The following is a 24,275-nucleotide window of genomic DNA, read 5'->3' as shown; positions in this document are numbered from 1 at the left end:
TTGTGCAGACTGACAAAAAAAGGGAAACCAGACAGCAGCTCCCCTCTTTACTAAGTTTTGGATGCCCCAATTGTAGGTATTGAAATTTAGAAGCTAAGCTCCTTCTGCCAGCCTGGCCCAGGAGATCCTGAGGGGTCTTTGTCCTAAGCTTTTCCTGCAATTGCGTATACATGTGTGTGTGAGAAAAATACGGCTACGACAGCTTGGGATAGAGCAGAAACATTTCTACAGGAGGCCACTGCCTGCAATGCTCTGCTTTACTAAAACCAGGTATATTTGCTTCTCCTCATTGAGAACATGTTATTTGAAACTGTTTTCTCCTAACTTAAAAAATACTTGAAGCCATATTTTATTCTAAGCTCTTCCACCCCAGTCTTTCTGTGGGATATAAGAGCTGAAAGCTGAGAGATTGTTTGACCATGACCTGGCACCTCTCCTCAAGGAATGGATGTGTGGCACAACACTGCTATTTCTGAGGTGTTTTCAGGATGGAATATCTCAGCTTGGGCTTTTTGGCTCCTACAAGCAATCAGGACTTTCAGCAGTGAAATCAGTAGCAGGAAAAATTACAGTAACAAAGCACAGGGAGGAAAGGGAAAACAGTTTCTTGGGGAGAAACAAACAGCCCCGGGGGACAGCACAACAGAGCAAGAGGAGGTTCCTCTGCTAAAAACAGCCTTCTGCAGCTTTCCTTGTCAAATAGTGTTACAACAAACATAAACTACCACCCCTCCGCCTGGCTTCCCCTCAGCACCATCTGGGGAACCGAGACCTTACCCACAGACATCACGTTACAGCTCGTGCAAGGCACCGGCTTCACCGCTCTGCAGATCCTGCTGATTGGTATGAAAGGTAGTCCTGGATCTCTTTCATTTCTCTGCTGAGGTCTCACGCAGCAGCATCTCACCCAGCCAGGAGGGAAGCCAGACAAAAGCTTTGTGTGCCTGGAAGTAGCGCTTCCATGGCAGTGGAGAGATGGATGTTTACCCTCTGCAAGAGGAGGGCAGCCCAGGTACCTCACCTCAATTGCTTTCATTGAGTCATCGAGTGTGTATCTGATTCTCAGGGCACTGCTCATTGCTCCTAAGGCCAGCAAATATGTAATACTGAATCACAGTCAGTTATATTAAAAAAAGCTCATATATTCAGCTTTATTCTGAATGTTGCTAATAGTAACTGCAACAAACCTTAACCTGAACTCAGTTAAAAATTTTTAAATTAAAAATTTAAACCCAGGGTTTTTGTTACTCATAATTGATGCACAGAATAAACCAATTTCCAGTTACTGCTTAAGGCGCTACAGGAACACACACAGACACTCTGTTGGTAGCCACAAAATACAAGTATTTCTCTTAAGAAGCATTTCCATACTTACAGACCTATTTTAGTTTATATTTACCTCAGGCCCCATTTTGAACAGAATATGCACCCCTAAATCTCCTAGGCTGCCTAAACCCCCTGAACAGATGCACAATGGTAACACAGATTGTTCAAATGAAAGCTTTATTCAGTATTTTTATATAAACTCCACTTCAAGAGCTTGCAATATTTTGTAATTGCAACTGAGAAGCAGTTCAAGAGAAACCAGCTGTTCAACTCTGCAGATATTACTTATAAACTAAAACAAATACTTTTCAATCACCCCAAGCAAGCCATTAAAATCCACTGTCTCCAGCCTGTGGTCTGTACAACGCTGTCTGCTGGTTTTTAACATAGGCTATTTCTGGTTTTACAGGTAAAATCAAATATGCTTTTGGGAATCCTGGGAATTCCCCAAATTCTCTAGGAATCTCTGAAACCTGGCTCTCCGGGAATCCTCTTGGGCAAATTTAGCCTTTTTGAGATTATAATTTGCAACACTTTTTGCTTTGTACAGAAACTTTTATTCAAGTTCTATCCTGAAACACTTCACAAAGCTAAACCTGTTAATCACACAAATGGTTAACACAATCTCTAAGTTAAATAATTTACCAGGTAGAAGGCTGGGGGACTTAAGAGGTAGATAGAGACTGAAGAGGTCTGGCTGACAAAACAGAACCCAAGTGTTGCCACAGTTGATAGCAGGAGGTATACAGACAGCTTTTGTACAAACAAGCAGAAGGATCTAAGGGCTGCAAGCCCTGTACGAGGAATGGAATGAGTCTTGGGAAAAGGAATTATCACGGAAATCAAAAGAGCACATGTAGTCAAGTCTTGAAATAGCCTGTGTGTTGTTGGAAAACAGAGAGGGTTCTTCAGGGCACAGTGCAAACAGGCAACAGAAGCGCTCGTGGGAGCCAGGACCTGGACACACGGTGGGTGGCTACAGAAGAACACGAAGCTTTCTGGAAATCTCAGCAGAGCAGGGGAGAAGGTGGAGGACACCAGAAACACGGCACAGCGGTGATACAGAGATTTGCATATCTGGGAATACTGGAGGAAGACAATTCGAGGAAGACAGCAATAATAAGTACTAAAAAAGGGGAGACACAACTCAAAAAACAAATCAAAGAAACCAAGCAGCATGAAATAGTTTTTTACTCCCTTTCTGAGATGCCACAATTTGCACTGAAATAAAATCTCCTTCAGGGAAGAAAAAAAAAGTATTTTATACATGCACAGGTTAGTGAATTTAACTCAGATCCATGTCATAACCAGCCCTGCCACTTCTAAAACTGAATATTGGGACTGGATGATGCTGCAGGCAGATTTTATCTATGAGGGTCAAACAAAACTTTACTCTTTTAGGAAAGTGTGGATTTCAATTTGCAAATCCCCAGGTGAAGGATTAAAATGTTTTAGCCTAAATAGGAACAAGGATTATTCTATAACATGGGTAAAATTGAGTGGTCTCTGCACAGCTCCTGGCATAGCAAATGCCCAACAAAATAATTTTTCTTTTTTCCATATATGCAATTATGTTTGCTTCTAAGAGCATCACCAACTTCAGGCAGGCCCTGCTGTAAAAACACACACAAATCTTACACTGTGAAGCTGCCTTTCTAAACAGACAAGGTGGATGAAAACATGAGGCAAGGAAGGAAAAATACAGAGCAGTGAATTGACTGGCTCGAAACCACACAGAAGAAATCATCATCAGAAATTGCAATGACTCCCCCCTGCTCTCTGGCTCTCCTCGTATTGCTAATAATGTCTATGACATCATATAAAACCAAGGGTGCAGTCCTCACTCAAGGAGCTTGCAATAAAAGCAGGCAAGCAGATAAAAACACACTGCATGATAGAAAATACATCAGCCAGAAAAGAAAACACTCTGCCGAACCAGCAAAAGGAACATTCCTTTGTCAAAAGGCAGTGCAGCCCAAAGAAGGGTTAGCAGATGAGGAGCATAACTGTGGCAACACCTCGAGGGTTCCTACAGCAAAATCCAAAAGCAGAAGACTTGCAGGGAGATAGGAGAGAGATCAGTGCAAAACAGATGTCTTGGAAAAGCAGCGTCTGCCTTAAATCTCACACAAGACAGTATTTTTTTTTTTGTGGAGCAAGAAATACTTGATTTAGATACACAGCAAGGAAATTGAATAACAGCATGGTGCAAAATTAAACAATGGCTTCAGATATACCAAAATTCATTCAACTGGCCCTTTTTGTAACTTAAGAACAAAGAATTAACTGGTCTCTGACTTTCAGAGGTAGTGGAGAGCAAAGTGCTGTTACTTCTTTGTGAAATGCAGGCTTTAAAAGTCACATCAGCTAAAGCCACACGTATGGTATTTAAACTAACTTTACTAGCTGTGAGCAAAGAAAACTATCTTTTTTCCTAATGTTCTGGTTTGTCTATTTAACGCAATACAAAGACCTTTGGTTCATATTACAACTAACAGCAGCTCCACAAGGAAACAAGTTTTGAACACTCATTTTCAGACGTCTTTAAGCATCTGCTCGAGAGATTTAGTTACAGGTATCTTAAATCACTGCCTGTGACCACTTCAAAGTGACAAAACTTTTTAAAGGAAAGACGCTAATATTTTGGGTACCTCACTAAAAGAGGAAAGCTATCCTCCTCAGAGGATATTAAAAGTGAAGCCTACAAAAAAACCCTGCACTACTTGATAAAACTGTACTAACAAACAAAAAATAACTTTTCAGAAATCATAATGAAATGTATACACTTTAGGCTTGGAGTAACAGAAGGAGGAGTACAGCAGTACAAAAATACGTCTAGGAAGAAAAAGAACTGTGCTTGAAAGGAAAGCATGACCAGCTGGTAACTCAGCAGCTGGTGAAAGCAAAGGAGCAGAGAGAATCAGATGTAGTGGTGGGTCACTGGTAAGGGCGCCCATAGCAGACAGCGTGATGGGGTCATGTGAAAGGCAAATGAGATTTAGGGACATATCAAGAGTGACTTCCAATATGCTAAGGAAGTATTGGTGACATTATGCACGGCCTTAATTCAGGTAAACTAGCCCAGGGAAACCCATCTAGGCAAGCGTAGTCCAGGCAGACTCAGGCTGGAAAGGGTGAAGAGAAGCGCTGGTGGAACACTGAAGGTCCTGTCACACAAGGACTTCGTTTGTGATTTCAAAGAGAGAAGATGTGATGGATTCAAGATGAAGAAAAGCTACTTAGCTCAAGGGCAGGACTTGTGTAAATTGGAAGAGTAAACTGGCCACAAACACAATGAGACTTCAAGTTAGAGCAGGCTCCTGGATGCCGGAGTAATGGTCAAGTAAGAACATATCCTAAAAAATCTGATTAAGAAACCCTCTCCTTGGAGTACACATTGTACATTCCTGTATCTACGACTTTGAAGCATCCTGCATGTGTCCTGCATCTCTAAATGGTAATCCAGGGTCAGATATTACAGTACACATTGAAATTTATCAGAACAAACATCAGACAAAATACAGCAACCCTGAGGAAGCCAAGGAAATGCATGGGTTTAAATACAATACTTAATTTTCTTCTAAACATAGAGTAAAAGTCACAAAATAGAAAAAGGGACTTCAGCGTCCACTGTAATACACAATAAGCCAGATTCCCTGTCTTGCACTCCTTTCTCAATTGATCCAACAGATTAATAGTTGTTTTCTCAAAGAAATTCAAGCTCAGCAGTTACCAACTCTATTTTGCCGGACTCTTGACAACTATCTTAACTGCACTCCTTTTTTTTTGACTGAGACTCTCCTGAACAAAACACTGTAAGCTTTAAGAATAGAGAAGTATTTTTTAACAGATTCATTATTTGGACCTTTATAGTTCACTGTTTGATGGCTAGAGGAGCAATGAGTGCTGCTATATTCTTACACAGACAACGAATCCTGGTGATGCTAAATGCAGACCAATCCCACCAAGTGAAGAAATCAAATCTACAATCCTTAAGAAAATGTCAAAGTCATCTTGGACTCCACTGCCATCAGCTCTGCTGATCTTTTGCTTTCCTCCCCTATGGTACTGAGAATGATGAAGCTTCAATATACTTAGGCCCTCTCAATTTATCAAACACTGCAACCCTAAAACACACACTTCTTATCAACAGAAAAAACACAACTACCTCAAAAATGGTCCTGTATGCTGTAGGAGGGCCAAGTCTCTAAAGTATTTTTTCATTAAAGTATCAGGCAAGTGGTTTTTTGCTGGGAAAGAGACAAAAAGAAAGCAAGACTAAAAAAGAAAACTTGGTAAGTAAAAGGAAGGAAAAATTCAAGTAGACAACAAGAAAGAAGGAGACAGGAAAACATGACAGAAATGTCTACTCCAACAGGGGTGGCTCTGGTGCTGTTACTACAAGTTAGGATTCATCAGGGTTAAATCTTCTGCAGAGGTGTAATACATTTATCATGCACATACACAAATAATTTTTCAGAACATTATTTGGAATGGGTGGCACTGATGTGAATAACTCTTCTAAAAAAAGCTCCCAAATGATCAGTTTGAAATGTTGGCAGTCTCACCACCCACTCTTTTGCAAGCGATCAGACAAAGGTTAGTAAGCACAATATTTTACTCATTAGTGGAGAAACTACACCACATAAACAATCTTGAAGGATGATTTTACTACGATATGCTATTGAACCAGTTCCTCTCTAAAAATAAAAGGTCTGCTTCATTTTTGTCAGATTAAGGATTACTACATTCTCACATACTTAGAAAAGGAGTAAAAAACCTTATGAAATGTATTTAAAACAGCACACACAGAGCAAATACAACTTGGATGGCATGGTTAAAATAAAGAATACATGTATTTACAATATTGCATAAGTAATTTAACACAAACTTCCATTCCAAAACCAATCACATCAAAATAAAATAAAAAAATATTAAACTCACATATGTTTTAATACCTATAAATTCTTAACTTCTATCCAATATTTTCTTTATAAAAGCCTGTTCAAAATATTAAACTTTTGATTCACTCTAGCTTAAACAGAATCTAAAATGATTTGTTAAGTATTACTGATCACTTAGTCTTTGTCTTAAGTTTCTAGATTTTCCATTTTCAAATTTCCTCTTCTTAAATGTTGGCACCCCTTCTGTCAGGTCTCCAAGGGAGGTGACTGTCTTCTCCCTAAATATCACTGTTTCCTCTTCTGGATCCTCTAGCACTGGGGGTGCCACATTGTCACTCTCTGTACTTGGAAGCTCCAGGTCCACTTTTTCACTGGGACAAGACAGGGAAATTTAAAAGCGTTAATGTACATGGAGAAAACAACATGGTGTATTGCAGACAGCAACAGCTATTTTTATTTGACAAAACAGCTTTGAGCTAGATGCAGTCTTCTAGTCATCATCATGACAGGCATCAAGAAAAAAACCCACATTCTTTGTTTCTTCTGTGTGGGCAGCTGTAAAAAGTAACAAACTAACACCTCATTCTGTACAGAGCTTATAGCATGGCCCAAGCATGCATCGTCCTGCAAGAGATAACAGGGCTGTATGTCTGTAAATTTAAGAATATTGAAAGACAGTAGACAGTGAGTAATAGCAGTGGTTCACTGCCAAAACACCATTGAGCTGTTTTCCTCAAGCATCCATCCTGAAGGGACTGCATGACGGAAGAGAGACCCAGCTTACCAAATCAGACAGTGACCCTAAGCTGGGAGAGGTGCCTTTGGAGGGCAGGATCACAGCCAATACTGTCCAAACAAATCAAAGACATCAACTGAAAATCACCTATCTGTTTTAAGGGGTCAGCAGCAAAACACCGTGTTCCACAAGGATAACCTATGGCACAAACATACGCAGAAGAAGAACCGAAGAGTTGGCAGGAAGGTACCTAAATCACAGCTATCACACCAGCACAACACTGCTGCAGAGATATTGGCCAATCCATACAAGAATACTTCTGCTACTACCAAGTGTTAGTCTGATGTCAGCTCGTGTACTATGCCCAGTTTGGGGTGCCATGCTTCTAGGAAGACATAGATCCGCTCAAGCACCCAAACTGGCGCCACAAGAATGATGGCAAGTCAAGAAAATGCAATTGTTGCAGTATCCCAAAAATGTAAACCTCCTGGAAGTGGCTGGCACCGTGCCTAGACTGAATTTAAAGAAAATAATGAACAACTGCATTTGTCTCATTGACACATGTGCTCATCTCAAGCCTGTTAAAGTACAGACTGGTCTATGAGGTTCAATAGATGAAAGCACTTTTTACTACACAGTGCTTTCCAAAAACCCAGAAGAATTTTTCAGCTCAGGAGTCAAGGAGCAGTTTAGCTGGCCCAATACAGGAGGTGTTATGTGAACATTATCATCTCCAAGAAGTGCACCAGTGCTTAATTTTGTATGAACACTGTTGGAGGTCTACCTGCTAAATAATTTAGAACTAAAATGTTGGAGAATGGAGTAAGCATAAGGAAGAATACTCTTTTCATTCTCCAAAGCCTATTGTTGCCAGACTCCTTGCAGGATCCACAACAAGAAGCTGACAATTAAAGAGCATACTTCACAAGGGAAAAAAAAAAAAAAAAAAAGATCCACCTCAGGCATTATGCAGAAAACAAAACAACCCTTCTGATCAGATGCACTTCATGAAAACATCTGCAGTTCATTGGTCTGACACGGAAGGGAGAGAGAGAGAGAGAGAGAGAATGAGAGATCATAGGATCATAGGAGCTCCTGGGGCAGCTGAACCAGATTGTTGGAGGAGATGACGTTAAGGAACATAAGCTTAGAGTAACAACATTTAAATATTTGATACTCAGCCTCTGAAAAAACAGCGCATGACTGATTCTTAAATCACTTCAATTTACTTTGTACTCATGGTGAACTTCTGCACAAAAACCAAAACACCACCTCTACCTGTAATGGAGAGCTATTACTTAAAATAATCACTGTGAAAAGAATTGTATTTGGGCAACATTTCCAATCACAGCTGTGCTAATTCTGCCAGAATTCAGAAGAAAAAGCTTCAGTTCTTGAAAACAACATTATGAAAATAATGATGGTAAAAAAATACTCACCCTGCTTCTTCTTCTTCTTGTTCTTCCCCTACTTCCTTAAGTGCTTTCCATTTTCCGTAAGGGTTGGTCTTGTTAGATCCATCACTAGAAGTTTCTTGGGAAGCTGATGTACTCTCCTCCTTATCCACGGTTTCTTCTGACTTAACTTCTCGCCATTTCCCATAAGGGCTTAACTTTTTAGCTTTAGGAGATTTTTTCCCTTCCTCTGATTCTTCACCATTATCTCCTTTCCTCTAAAGAGGAAAAAACCCATCTTAAGCAAAAATGCCTAAATAAAAACACAATGTAGCTTTATTTTACATCTTTTAATTTGCTACTATTATTATCTACTTATTATCTACTATTCACATTTTTCAATCAAGGGTAACTTGAAAAAATAAATTCATATTGTGATATCTAGAAATCTAGAAATTTTTCTTCTTGAGCTTTACAGATTTAAAAATCTTGAATGTTACAAGAATTTAAAGTTGGAAAATCCCATCTACCAAGGCTGAAGTTATTAAACTCACAAACTGACCTGAAAACAAAGCTTAGCATATCTTAAAATAAAGGGGAAAAAATTCACATGCAACTTTCTCTACGTGCAGATGCACACACTTTATTGCTAATACCTGGTAGCAGTTTATAATGATTCAGTGATACAAAAATATGTGTTTTACAATTATCACCTGCCTAGGAATACATTTTGTATTTAAACTGTCTCTGTCCATTCTAAATTAACAGCTCCAGGCAAATCATCTAACCCAACCAGAGACATTATCACACTCTTTATCTTAAATTTATGTTTTAAATATGTAATTGATAGAGATTTTGTACTATGAGCTGTCTATGTTTTTTCTCAATTTAATAAGGAAACTACAACCATGCCATTTTCAGTCCAAAGCATTCCCTGAAGGTCTAATGGCAGTCACATTTACCAATGAAAGGCTGAAGTCATCCTCACACTGAAATCCAAACCATTTTGTGGATTATTTCAGAGAGATGGCAGTGACCTTTCTCAGAGAACACCACATTTTTTGTAGAATTCAAGATACTTCTGGCAAGTTGAAGGAAAGATCATGCTTTCTATTCTGTAACAGGGCCACTAATGAGCCAAATAATTGAATAAAGATTCATTTTATTAAGAAGTGCAAAATTTTACTTTCAGTCACATGTTTTAATCTCCTTTCAGTGAGTACAGCCTACCAAAAAAACCATAAAAGATATAGTTATAATTTTCTAGTATAAGATCATGTATGCAAAAGAAATCTGAAAAAAACCTACCTTGAAGTTTGTTTCTGGACTCTCTGCTTCATTCTCACTATCTTCTGAGTCTGATTCAGACTCTGTTTCAGCAGGCTTGTCATGCTGACCCTTCTCATTTGAAGAGGAAACAAAACCATCCGGTTTCTCCCATGTGGATACTGTCCAAGACATTTGAACAACCACATTATTTATGCTTCTCATTTTGATCTGTTATTGCTTTGACAACATAACCTTTCAGAAGCAGTGCTGCCTTATGCAAAAATACAGCAAATAATTTAGCAAAAGGCTTTTGCCTTTGTTTGGTACATTTGTTTTAATAACCATAATCAGAAAGATAACATTTCTTCCCAGCAGAAACACAGTCATGACAGCTGAGTTCACTGCTGAAAAAGCTTGTTTTAATTAGCTCTTACAAAAAGTATCACACATGGTGAACCGTGACCCACAAGACTGTGGTCCCTCTCATCCTTACAGAGGACAGACAAATAAATTTACTGCCCTCTAGATGTGCCTATTTGATTTGAGCTATTCAGTGATTATAAAGACAGGATAAAGTAAAGAATGGTAACTGTAAGCCTCAGGTCTCCAGACAGCTAGACCCCTTTCAAATGCTACTTTGCATGGTAACGTTAGGTCTCAAGTGAAAAGAGCTCTCAAGCAAACAAGGAAATACAAACATCAACCTGAAAAGACATGGAAGTATGTACAGAACATGAACATACACATATATCCCCATTTTCAATTTAAAAGTAGCATTCCAGTAAATATACTGAGAAGAAATATTTAAATGAAAGTTGACTCAATGGTCTTAAAACTGGTTTTAGTAAGAATAAGGCAAAAGTACACCAACTTTCAGTCTAGAATTTTATATAAGCTTTCAGATGTAAAAAAACCTACACTTTTTCCTAACTGCAGACAACACAACATGTAAGTGCCTAGATGTGTCTTGAAGAAGTAAAAATGTAGGAAACTGGCAACGAATGGCTGCTGCATGAACAGCGCAGTCTCTTAAGGGTATTGCTGTCACCTGCTTCAGATTAGTAACTGAGCAAGTTCACTTTCCCAGGTACAGAGTGGAGTAGGTGCAGCCTCCCAAAGCACGACTCGTAGCACCAAGCCTGGAGCCATCAGTCCCCTAAGCTACGTGTCTGACATGAGACACTTTTAACTATTTATAATAGTTAAAAATTTGTCTTGTCTTCAGAGGATGGGATTACTGTTAACAGAACAGAGAAGTAATTTTAAAGCAATCCCAAGACTCTTACTTACAGCTTTAAAAAAAAGGGATCAACTTGCAATCTCAAAAGGCAAAATTCTGCCAAATGTGACGATTAGAAACATATTCTTCCCAAGTGTCATATGTCCATGAAGTACTTAAAAGAACAGCAAACATAGTCATAAAATGTATTTGAACTTGGAAGGCAATGTTTAAAAATAACCAACATCTCTCTTCCTTTTCAAAAGAAATTGCAAATCATTTGGGCAGGGGAGTGGCCCATTGAAGAACTGAAAGGTTTTGGATTGGTTTTTTTTGTTTTGTTTTGTTTTGTTTTCCCCTATTCTTGGCATCATTAGCAATGCCACTTCATACCCAACTGCAGAAGGAAAATTCATAGCCAGCATAAAAATCACTTGCTCTCCAGAGAGGCATCATTGACCTTAAAATGATTCAAACAGATTTAGAAAGCAGATGCTATTCTGAGGGAGTTACCATGAAGTTCCCCATGTAGGGGAAAAATGGGAAAAAGAAGATTCTGGACTTCCATATCAATGCTACATCAGCAAGAGGAAAAGTTTAGGAGATTCTTATTCAGTCCTATATGCCTGTCAACACAAAATCCTTCCCTTTTCTAGTTTCCAAATTGTAATTTCAATATATATGTAGTAAAGAAGAATGCCTAGTTTAGAATTACAAGTTGAATGTCCAGGCGCTATGACTGACAATGCAGCTATAAAGGCAGTGCTGACTTAAGCAACTATTTTATTTCAACTAAGACAGCAGCTTAAAAAATACAAAACTTAGTAAAAAATGCAGTTATTTGCAAAACAAAAAGCTTTTCTGAAAACCCTCTCTCCTGAAATAGAGCTTAACTGGAAAGGAAGCTCTCCTTACCTCCAGTCTGTGTGTTATAGTAATAGGTATGACCATCTTCAGTGACACCTTCTACCCACTCTGCTCCCTAGGAAAAGACACAGGAGAGCTCATGAAAAAGACTTCAGGATCAGCCAAAGCATCACTTACAAATCTATTCAATTCCTAAGTACCTTTTGTCTGTGATCATCTTACTGCTTTAAAGCTTGAACCCCTAACGTTGTTAGAAAGTACTCCCTTCGACTCCAATGAGATGGAATTCCGTAACTTAAAATACAGCTAATGCAATACACAATTATTTTTCAAACAGTGGATGATTAGTATGAGGCTGTATAATAGATGTTGCCACACAGTTTAAATTATTATATAGGCCATTATTTTACATGTTCACCCCTGAGGCTGTAATTTCCTATTTGTGTCATTGTCTTTAGTGGAGGCTGCTGAAAAAATTCTCTGGGAGACTCAAGTCTTTGTGAGGGCTACGGAAAACCAATACCAATAAATTCTATCACAAATTAAATATACACAAACAAATAAAAATTTATTCCAAAACAGAACATTACAACAAATAATTATAGAATCAAACTTTGCATGCCAATAATTTTACTTCTTTACTAAAGCACCAATTTCAACAATGCACTGTTTTCCCCTACTGATTAATAAATAAACATGAAATGTGGCACAACTTGCTGGTATATCTTTGTGGATATGTAATTTTTTTTTCCCAGAATCAGCTACAGCTATATAATCAGTCATTACCCATGCCCTAACATTTTCCTTAAGAAACTGGTTTTCATCACCTCTTACACACACAACTACTTCCCTGCTCCTTAAACACCAATACGGCCAGCTCCGTGTTGGGCAACTTCACCATACATTATTTTGGCACTAATAAATGTCTGTGTGTATACAGAGATATACAGACAGGCTTTTGCACACCGATACATTTGCTTAACACTCTTATTAAAACTTTGCTGGGTTTTTTAAATAAAAACACAATAAAAATCAGAAGTTGAAGTTCTTGCATCCACTCTGTAAACACAATAAAATTGTACTGGCAAGTTCAGAGCAGGAAAAGGCAAGAAAGCCTTCAGAATCAAGTTTCCTCAAGGTTTTGTCCTCAGAAGTTTCAGTGTGCTGGTTTTGACAAAAGAAGCAAAAGGAAAGTTTATTTTAAGTATAAAGAGGATTAAAAAACCCCAGTCTTAACTATAATAGAGGTTTTCAGTCAATATCTGACACTAGGCACACTGAGTGTCCCATGACATAAATCCTAACAAGGACACTGTCAGTCTAACTGGTTATAGGTAGTCTTCAACATGCCCCTTCATTACTCTGTTCTCCCCACCTCTTACCAAGTCTGAACAACAACCTAATGTGCTGTAAAACCAGAAGGGCTCCTGAATCTCAACTGCACGATATATTGCAAGCATGCCTTTCAGTTTCTGGGCAATGAGTCCTTGTTAGAGATCTGGAATGTTCCCAATATCCTTAGCTCAGACTAAATAAAGGAGCAATCAAATGCTTGTTTTTAGCCACAGCGAAAATAACTCAAGACAGGACGAAGTCACTGAGCAGGGTGAGGGAAGAAAGGCAAAATACAGCTGTGTGGTGTTAAGATACTGGGGGCTGAAGGTGTGTGCTTCTGATATGGCTAGGATGAGCTAACTTCAAATTGTTGCCAAGAAGGAAGTGCCTTCTCCCCCCCAATCTGCTCTCCCCACGTTGGCATTTTTTCTGATTATTCAGAATGCTGATAGCAAGGAAATAAGTCTCCAAAGCACTAACCTAACTGATGCCTTCACTGCCTGAACTAGTGCACTGTCAGGATAAATGTGTCCCAAGGACCAAACAAGATTAGTTTCAGGACCACCTCTTTCAGTGGAAGGCTACAATAAGACTGGCTTTAAATATTGCAACGCTATGCCTTGACTGAAAAGATAAAGTTGAAGTGCTGATTAACAACTTGTGCAAACCCACAGGACAAGGAAATCAGAAAGCCAGAGTAGCACGTCATGTGATGATACAGAGCTACAGAATGTCAACCACTCTGAAAACACCAGGTTTTTTTGAACTCTAGTGTAAAATCCAACACTGGCAAACCAAACAAAACTGACATCAAATCATAGTGTACATATGACACCTATCTTGAAAACAGGGAAACGTAACATCACAGGAATGTTGGAAAAATCCCGTTTTTAATGCTGCAAAGCACAAAAATCCTGGAGTGGTAAGTACCACAGGAAAGCCCATTAATAATAATAAGAAATCTTTCTGCCTTTGAACTACTCCGCAAGTTTTTCTGTGCCTGAAATAAGAAAAATTAAGTAACATACTAAATGACTAATTATGATGAATAATTGCTTGCATATAGGTTCCATGATCATAAGAAACCCAGTAAAAACACAATTTATTATGTAACTGTATGGTAAAGCAAACAAAAAATGGGCATTCTTTTTTTTTCAACTACCTGACAATGCAATCTCAGTGTTGCCTCAGATAAAGGCTTAACTATTTCAACTGTGTAATATTTAGCTTTTATAATTACATTTCATTCAAAAAAGGTTTAACAGAATTTATTCAGAATTTCCTCAAAGCTTTCAATTTTATGGGCTGAAGTATAAAAGAAGTATATTCTGCAGGAACCCAACCACCAGTAATTACTTCTCTTCCCTGGACAGAGAAATTAGCCAAATAGGATTTCTATAGTAAAACTGCAGTTTATAATAAATTATTCTAAATATTCAAATTATGTTTTCCTAAGTTTACAAAGGGCAAAAAATTTATTTTCCGCAACCAGAAGACTTGCAAATTGGTTAGATTATTTAAGTGTTTACAAGGACAAATACAAATATGAATAATTTGATTACCGTTTGTGAGTTTTGAGAGTTGCCTTGGAATCCTTTAGGTTTCTCCCACTGTGATTCTTAAAAAACAAAATCATATTTCATTCAATTTGGTTTATATTTAATAATCTTTACTAAAAACAGATCTAAAGGATATGCAGATCTAAAGGATATGACACTGATGTGTGTACACATAGAAACAAATAATAAAAAAAAATATTTATACACCTCACTGGAATATAAATAATCCTTGACCAAACCATGGTATGAACAATAAACCAAAGTATCATAATTGCAGCTGGCTTTACTGGCACTAACAACCCTCCAGACTCTATTACTAGGCCTGATACAGAGATACAGGATTTTTGGTTTTAAAGAAAAAAATAAAATGAAATGATGAAAGGCTACAGTAAATACTAATGTCAATCCTTAAATTTATAAGAAACAGTTTGTAACATTCTCATTAATGATAAAAGAGGGTTGCTTTTATGTTCTAAAGTAGATCACAACACACAGCTCCTCAAGAGAAGTCAGATAAAACCTGTAAATGTGGAAAGACACAATCAGTTTATTTCACATTCCTGATCACAAAGCTTCTTCAGGAAGAACACAGCTATCTTTGTATACTTAACCCCTGGCAGGCTAAACACTTCCAGAAACTGTGGAATTACTGCATTCTTCCATTATTAATCAACAGCAAAACCAGTCTGAAATTCTGGATGTCCAAGTCTCAGATGTTAAATACCAGAACTCCATCTAAGCGTTCACATTTCAATAATCAGCTTACTACTGAAAGAGCAGAGTAAAGAAATGCAGATAGTCTTTTCTCACTTGTATCCAGTAATTATATCTGCACTTGCTCCTCAGTAGCTTTTACCTCCAGTTTTTGTGTTGTAGTAGTATGTATAGCCTTCAGGAGATAATCCTTGCACCCACTCCTTCGTATCAATTTTTGCTGGCATTGAGGCATCCTGAGATGTCTTTTTTTTCTTTTCTTTCTTTTCTTTCTTCTCTTTCTTTTCTTTCTTTCCTTTAGTTTCCACTGTGTTGCTCTGCATTTTACTCTGTGTTGAACTGGAACCTACATCATCTTAAAGAAAATAATGCCCTTTAAAAAAAGAGTACTATTCTGAACTTAAATATTAGTCGCTCTTGCACAACAGAAAATAGGAAATTTCATTCTTACGAGTATTTTCATTAATGAGTGAAAATCATTAGTATTATACTCATAGCAAGTACACTTCAAAAACTATATTAAGAGAATCTTGCATTGTTGCACTGCTATAACATCATAACAAAGCCCAAATTTAAAATGATGAGTAACAAAGAGAAAAACCATAAGGACCAATGAGGTCTAACTCGACAACAAAAGAGAAACCAAAAGAGTTACGAAAAAGACAGCTTCTACAGGAGCCTGAAACTACAAACTTGTTTTTAAAGGATAATATATCTTCAGTGTACAGAACAAAGGTACTTGCTGAGCTGCAAGCTGACTAGGAGATTCTCATCTCCACTGTTTGACACCAGTGGGAATCCAACCTCTCCTACTCATAGGAACTTTAGCCTCCAACTGGCAAAAGTGAAACATTAAATTAATCAAAGGAAGCTGCACTGCTGATTCAAAGTACCAACTACAGCCTAATTTTCTGTTAACACATTGTTTAATTTTTCTGCTCCAAATTTGTTTGCTCCATGGATCACAGGATACCATAGCTATAAATATTCTGTACTGCAACTTCTACTACTAGCATTTTGAAGACTTTTTTTTTTTTTTTTAAATGAGCAACAGTCCTGGAGACCTCCTCTCTCGTTCTTAAACTTAAGACAAAACTTTCCTATTCAATATTCTTTCAATTCTGTCTTTAATCTTCTGGCAGCTACATGAACTACCTGGCTTAATTCCAAGCCTTTTCATATCCTCTTGATATGCTTTCATTGCAGCCTCCTCCATTGCTGCAAATTCTTTTGACATGTTTTCTTCTTCTTTTGCCTTTTCCAAGCTTTTCTTTTTAATCTAAAACAAAACAAAACAAAAAAAAAACAAACCCAAGAGAATAAATGAAAACCAATCTGATAATGAAAGAGAGTAAAAATAAGCATTTGCGCAATTAAGATATTTGAGTTACCTCACTAATTCTTTTTGCCACATTTTCTTTATGATTCTTTCCTCTTTCATGAAACTCAATGCTCTTCAAAGCAAGAAAAAAACCAAGAAAAATAATATGTAGTATACAATTTTTAAACAGTTCATTTTAGTTACTTAAAATTTAGTTGGACTAAATTTTGTTGAACAAACCTAAATGTAACCTGCTCTGAGAACACTTACAGTGAACACTACAGCTATAAAATGGCTATAGGAATACAGAAACACTGAGAAACATTCAACAGAGAAATTATGAAAAATCAGTAACACTCCAAAATGGTGTAATAAAATCTCATAGTATATTTATAAGATTTTTTTCAAATAATACTGCTCAGCATACATGTTAGAGACAAATAACAGGGAATCTGGGTTCCCTCTTCATGCTATCCTTTCACGTATCATCATGATTTTTTTTTCCTGTTCTCATGCAAACTTTTAAAAACCATATGGGTTATTCAGTGTTCCAAATATTAGCTACTGCCCTTAATTAGACTATACTACACTTCACAAACATCTCATGTATTTTAACTAGTCTGCAGGTTCAAAAATCTGAAAAAGAGAGAGAGAAGGAGGAAAAGACAAAGTGGGAGAGTTGGATAACTAAGGATAACAGAAGTCTGCAAGCCAAAAAGCTGCCAGAAAGACTGAATGCAGTAGGAGCGGGAAGGAATTCAGAAGCTCCCCACAGGTACAACAGTGGAAGTCCTCATGTGGTTCTCACATAAAAACATCTGTGCTCATTTAGATGTTCAGATGCTAGATGCCTAAGCCTGACCCGGTAACCCTAGAATTTCTGTACACAAACTGATGCGCAGAGGATGCGCATTCCAGGATGACTCATCTCATTTAGAGTCAGACTTTATAAAGTTACTCAAATCCCTCCCTTGACACATATTTCTCTTCACTTACTCCGAGAAGATACCTGCAGCTCATGTGAGCTAATTAGGTATCTTACTGTAAGCCAGAGGAAGCTCAGCTCAAGGAGCACCCCTGGCATCCAGTCAGGAATGCAAAACTTTCTGCTAAGGAAGACACCAATGTGTCTAGTAGTCTGCAAAAGGCATCTGCAAGTCAGAAACACGCTTCTGTAACCCAGTAATGTTTCCGTGGGCTGTGTGAAATGAAAGAAACCTGCTTTAAGAGCTCAGAGGCCTGGCTGTACTGTGCCTACCACATACAAACAGTACAGATACCAGGTTTTGCTTTCTACTTGCACATGAAAGCGAAGGACAGGCACAGGCAAAGTTCAAAGACAGACCAAATGTTAAGTCACAGAACTCAAAGCATAAGCAGGGTCAGATATTTAGTCCTTATCTGTACTGCCAAGTAGAACAGCACACACCATCTTATATGTGGGGATCTGGCTCTGACGTAATATATTTTAAGCATCACAGGTATTACAAAGGCATTTTTATAAAAACAAATCCCATGCATCAAAAGACTAGTATTAAAAACTGATGTGAAAAGCCTGTAATTAAAATTCCTAATATCTCAAATAATGGACATAGTATGGTAGACCATCATACAGGTCTGTTGTCTGCTATCCAGCACTTGCAGTAATCGCAGAATTTTTTAGGCTGAGATTTCCAGTAATCGGCCCTGGGGAAAGAAAAAAAAGATATATAATCTGAAACAATAACCAAAGCCACAGGTTTTCGTATATATTTACATATATCTTCAGAAACTAAATTTAATCTTCTTTGGGTGATTAAATATTAAGAGTTTGGTTTTCTTTATTTTTTTTTTAAACCAAGTCTGGGGAGCCAGTAAGAGTAGATATATTAACAACTGTGTCTCATAAAGCACAGTTCAATATTGGGATTTTGACCATCTGACCTCCAAAAACTGCAGAATTTTTACAAGTGAGGCGGTGCTGTAAGAACCAGAGATACAAGACAAAGCAAGCCAGAGATAAACAAGCAGCTCTAGATACCCCATTTAAACACAGAACGGTCAGAAAAGTGCAACTTGCACTGTTTTTCATAAAAATGCTGGATACTGTACACAGTGAACTCAGCAACACAAAGGTGCAGTTCTGGACAATGCTGAGCTACTGTGGAGAGTGAATCCCAGACCAGATTCTGACCTGTGGGGTCACAGACATGGTAGTAAATTGTTCAGATGTTTCAGTGTAAAAATGTACGAATTTCTGAACCATGTAATTAGATAAGTGAGGAAACTTGGGGAAAACTCTTCAGAGCTCAGAAGTTAGTATATCAAAGTATTTAACAATAAAACCAACAACCTCCAATGGCTGTTTCTTCAACAAAAACCACTTTCTAATGCCAGATGAGACTTGTGTAGAAACAATTCTTTTGAGCAACAGATTTCTTTGCTTTTAAGTTAAAATGAGAAAGAATGAGGGGCAAAATAAAAAAAAAAATATTCAAGGTTACACTGAGAACATCAGAAAAATTGAAACTTGGCTTTTTGTCTGAAGATGACTGTACAAAGTTCAAGGAAAATACTTCCTGACATTCTTATTCAATAAAACCATAACTTCTTCCATGCACAACAATAGCACCCTCAATCCGTATGATACATGTGAGCAGATCTTTAATTACAGAAACAGACCTGATCAACTTAACTCCTACAATTTAAGCAGGTATCAAAATACACTCTCCCACCAGTGCTTCACACAAAAATACAGTTACCAAGAGGCTATGTTTATTTAAAAGTCTAAGTACAAAGGATGTACTCTGCAAAAATGTATCAACCTATAAGCAATAGAGTGTTAGCAATGCACAGCTTTTTGAGCAATTTCCTGGAAATCCAGAAGGAAGCAGCTGGGCTTTCCCTGATTTAAACAGAAATCCACTCATCCCTAAATGGTGTACTTTAAAACTGTGTGATTGCTTAGTCACAAATTTAATTAAAAGTGGTTTTTTGAGACTTATACCTGAACATACTGGGGCAAAGCCTGAGTAATCTAATGCTCTGGCTGGAAAACCAGCTGAGTGGGAGGGAGAAATTCAAAGCTCAGAAATATCTCAAGAACCTTTTTCCTACTTGAGCTATGAATTGTCTCTAAATCCTTTGACATCATCTACAATAAATTTCCAGCTAAATGCAGGGTTAAACTTCCTATGGCAAGGGACCAATTTTGACAGAAAACATAAACTAGAAAAAAGCTTCACTGCATGTTTTGGATGTGCAAGAACCTCTGCCTTCTTCCAAGTTTAACCTAACATAGGAGGCTCTTTCTCTTCAAAAGAATCAAATGTAAGTGCTAAAATTAAGACTGTACAGCTGCACCCACCACAAGTCAAGACCTGAGAATTTGACGAACCATATTTTCACAGCTCTATTTTACACCAATTTCTTTCCTAAATCCTGCTGGCCACATCTGTTGCAAACCACTGTAGCTATACATAATCACTCTGAAGAACCTGAGAGAACACCTGTGGCTTCAGTACAAATCCACATCCTGGTAAAGTTTTTTAGCTTCATCTCCTATTGGTTTTCATAAAAACTGGAGCTGGCTCTCTATTGTTACATATGAAATAAATGTAAGTGGTCCTGTGTGCAGATATCCTAAGAACATTAAATCCTGCATTTCACGATTAATGAAATTAATTGTGTAACTTATGATCTCAATTCTGTGACTTACGAGCATGACGAATCTTATATACCAAATAATTCTCTTAAATATTTTCTACTTGAGTTCACACCACTGGAAAAAAAAAGAACAAGCTCAGCTGAAATATCCATTGAATAACATCTTCCACTACAACAACAACAGAGCCTGCAAAGCTCCAATGGTGCTGCCATGAGATCAAACCAAGGAGGAATATTTGGAAAGGAGCAGCAACTGAAGTGAAACCCCACTTTATTGAGATGCTACAAATGCTTTATGGGCTCCATGGACAATTGTTTAAGTCTGTGATTGTTTTATCAATCTGACAAATACAGGCTTAAGAGTAAATGCCCTTAAAGCAGTACAGATGTTTTTTATTCTTGAATAACTGAACACAATTATTATATCCCACAAGTCATGGGAAACACAGTTATTTCATAAAGTCATTGCAGTCAGAATGGTACAGCTTTTAAGACTCCTTGTCTTCTGCCAGAAGTAAAGTTAAGGTTGGTTCTTGTTTTCAGCTCTACATCTGGGCCAGTCTCCTATGGACCAGAAAGCTGGCCAGCTAGCCAGCACCAGTACAACTCCCTTTCTTCCTTTCAGTAAAATGAGGAGACAGTCTAGAGTATGTCTGCCTTGCCCAGGTTTGCAGGGTTGAGATTCAGCACTGCACACATGCCCCCAGGCATGGCTCCCAAAAGGCAGCTTGGTGACACAGACCCAGAGAGGTGTGCCAGTTTTACTGTGAAGCTCTAACTCCTGGGAAGGGTTCTGACCAAGTCTGTTTGGAGCCCAGCTTTCCAGAGCTGGCTGAGCAAGTCAGCTTGGCACCCTGCTACCAGGGAACAGGGCAGCACTGATACAGATGGGTATTAGGCAACTTCTGGACAAGCTGCTGTAGACTCATCCAGACTTGGAAATCCCGTACTAACTCGCAACTGGTTTACATCTCCTCCAGAACAGTGATTTTCTTTCAACTTTTACTGGTCACACCACTCAGAAGAAGAATGCACATTTAGGGGGCTAAAGGAAAAGGAAGGAAGGAAAAAGAGGAAACAAACATCAAGCTGGTTTTTTGAAACCAATGAGATGCCAAAGTCTTTGCTGCAAACAGCAGAGTGCAAATTGCATCAATGTTAAAACAATTTTAATATTTCTGAAATTCATTTAAAACATCGGAGTGAACAAGAATCCAAGAAAGAACAAGTAGCAACTCTGCACTAAGAGCATCTGCCCCATTTGCCATTCCAAAAGATATGAAAATTACGAAACTCAGAGAGAAAGCACTGAAACTCAGGCATTTATACTCTGTACAATTCATTTCTTGAGCCACGAGAATCATGCAGCCTATGCTGCAGTGACCGGGTTACACATCCCAGCGCAGGAACCACGTGTTTGGGAGTATGCAAAAAGGACAGGTTCTGTCAACCACGTTCAGGAAGCAACCTGCAGAGTAACTCAAGTACTGGAGTCCAGGGCCCTGAACCCTCAACCTGCAGGGTGCTTCTCCTCACAAGTTACTGTACCATTAATGTTTCAATGGGTGGTGCAAACAGCTCTCCTTATACAGGGAAGCTTAAAAACCCTCATAAAGTAGCCATCTTGATTTGAGATAGCTTTGCTGAACTTTACCTGGAAATTCGGCTGAAGGATTTTGTTCCTACCATGTACTGAAATTAAGGGGGGAGGAGAAACAACTGGTTTAGGTGGTTCTGAACACAATGAAAAAGAATTTGACTGTACAAACAAAATCTGGAACCATTTGCTTTGAATAGCTCTGCTCTAAAATATCTGACTTGAAATCTGGCAGGGATGCAAGGGGTTTGTATCAGGGATGTCCAAATTAGAAGCCCTTGGGGGTAAAAAACAGCATAGCAGTCTTCCTTGGTTTGAGTATCTACAACCTCAAAAAACTTTACAAGAATTTAACATCTTATAGCTTTCTGCAAGTTTGAGCACTGAGGAGCTGCTACATGCATCATCGCCTTCAATACACGTTTGTGAGGCAAGATTCAAGTTTTTGACTACACAAGCAAATTAATTCAGCATAAACATTGTGGCTGTTCTAAAACAGCCACTCAAAAGGACAGAATCCATTACGATTTCTGAACACTATTTGGAAATACTGTGTACTTCTGAACAAAGGTAATGCTTCTGTAATGGAAAGAAGTAGAAGAAAACAAAAGAAAAAAAAAATCCCATGTATTTCACAACAGACACTCCTCCACATGGGAAGCTATTCCAGAACAGCTAATTCCAATTCAAATATCCCAGTACTGGTGAGGCCTAAAATTGCAATGCTAAGATTGGCAGAGAAGGTCAAAAATGTTTTCTTGTACTGTGAAGTAGGTCCCAGTGCCATGGTCCCTAATGACTCACACTCCCCAGTAATTCACAGCAACTCTGTTCATTAATAGTGTAATAACTGTACCCTAAAAACTCTTCTTAGGTAAATACCTTTAATTTTTTTTTTAAGGTATTTAAAAATAAGGTGTAAAGAAAAGAGCACCCCTGACAGTGAGTACATGGGACTGTCCTTCTGCCCAACCCCAGCTTGTTGGCTTTCTAATAGATCACACAATATATGTCTGTATGTGAGCTCCTGCAAGGTAGAACTGGATGGGAGTTTCATTCACATGAAACATGGCACTTCTCTGAAGGGCTTTGCTCTTCTGGCCTTCAAGTCAGTTATATTTTTTTCAATCCCTCTGTAAATACTAATTCACAACTCAAATGTCTGCTTCTTTTTATCATTATATTAGCCCCCTGTGAACTACATATAAATTACGATATCCCATGGAGAGCAGAGTCTGCAGAAGCTGCTCAGCCTGACCTGTATTGGCATGAATCTGCTTTGCCAGATCTCTTTTCAAAATTGTAAATTACAGAATCACAGAATCATTTAGGCTGGAAAAGACCTTTAAGATCATTGAGTCCAACCCTTAGCCCAGCACTGCCAAATCCACCACTAAACCATGTCCCCAAGCGACGTGTCTACACATCTTTTAAATATCTCCAGGGACGGTGACTCAACCACTTCCAATGCCAGAAATACTTTTAATATACAAGAACGCACAAAGATATCAGGGAAGACAGCCTTCTGCATGTATGGAGCTCCAATTCTCTAGGTCATCTCCTCTAACTTCAGTTGTCTAAATAGTGAGATAGAGCTGTCTCAGTTTTCCCTGTCAATAGATGGAAACTGTCATCTCCAAAACACCACTCTTTGCATCCTAAAAAGACACTTCAGGAGCATATTGAACTCCTTAGGTGCGTGTTTCATCCTTACAGAGGGAACCTAAAGCGAACTGCATGAGTCAGCCTTCAAAAGTTAAATATCTGAAGTTAGGAATATCTCCTGAGAGCAGAGGTCTGCTGCTGTAGATGCAAAAGAAGGATATGGCCTATATCAGGAAGAATGTGATAAGAATTAGAAGGGAGGAAAAAACCAGCAATGTAAATTGGGTCAGGAATCTGTTCAGGTATAATTTTAGCCATAACTAAAATTAAGAACACTGCTGTACATAGTACCAGTCTGCAAGACAGGCTCACACAGATCACCATCAAGTACTGCCCCACAGACAGACCTCTGAAGAAATTTTTGACCAGCTTAAGATTTTTTTTTTCCAGCAGGTAAGTTAGGATATCTTGAAAAGTAACAGAAACAAACAAATAGACACACCATTCTATACGCCATTCTCACCTAATAAAAACCACACGGGGATTTTTACACATCCCCCTCCTCCACACGTGCTCAGGTATTAACATAAATTCCCTAATTAAAGACTTCAAGGAGGTAGTGATGGCCAGGTAAAACCAAGGCACAGACACTTCTCCTCCTCACGTTTCGCCCAGAACCAAAGGCGGCAAAGGAGGCCGCAAGGTGGGAGGACCTGGGAGAGAGAGGGAAGGAGGGAGGCCAGGGGGGACGGGGAGAGGGGCAGGAGGGAGTGCGGGGGAGTGC

General features: G+C 38.4%; 1 protein-coding gene across 1 annotated transcript; it reads right to left on the bottom strand.

Annotated features, from left to right (window-relative positions):
* Window positions 1–1,486: 1,486 nt before the first annotated feature.
* Window positions 1,487–18,443, bottom strand: WBP4 (WW domain binding protein 4; the record flags this gene model as incomplete). Its single annotated transcript, XM_017733655.1, has 9 exons — window positions 1,487–6,601; window positions 8,406–8,638; window positions 9,669–9,808; window positions 11,764–11,830; window positions 14,613–14,668; window positions 15,466–15,678; window positions 16,479–16,602; window positions 16,715–16,777; window positions 18,258–18,443. Coding segments are annotated over 9 exons (1,290 nt in total), but the record flags the coding sequence as incomplete, so codon positions are not given.
* Window positions 18,444–24,275: the final 5,832 nt, after the last annotated feature.

The sequence above is a fragment of the Corvus brachyrhynchos genome, unplaced genomic scaffold, assembly GCF_000691975.1.
Source record: "Corvus brachyrhynchos isolate BGI_N302 unplaced genomic scaffold, ASM69197v1 scaffold202, whole genome shotgun sequence".
NCBI classification, from domain to species: domain Eukaryota; kingdom Metazoa; phylum Chordata; class Aves; order Passeriformes; family Corvidae; genus Corvus; species Corvus brachyrhynchos.
Note: the sequence above shows the minus strand (reverse complement) of the source record. Positions and strands in the feature narration are given on the sequence as shown.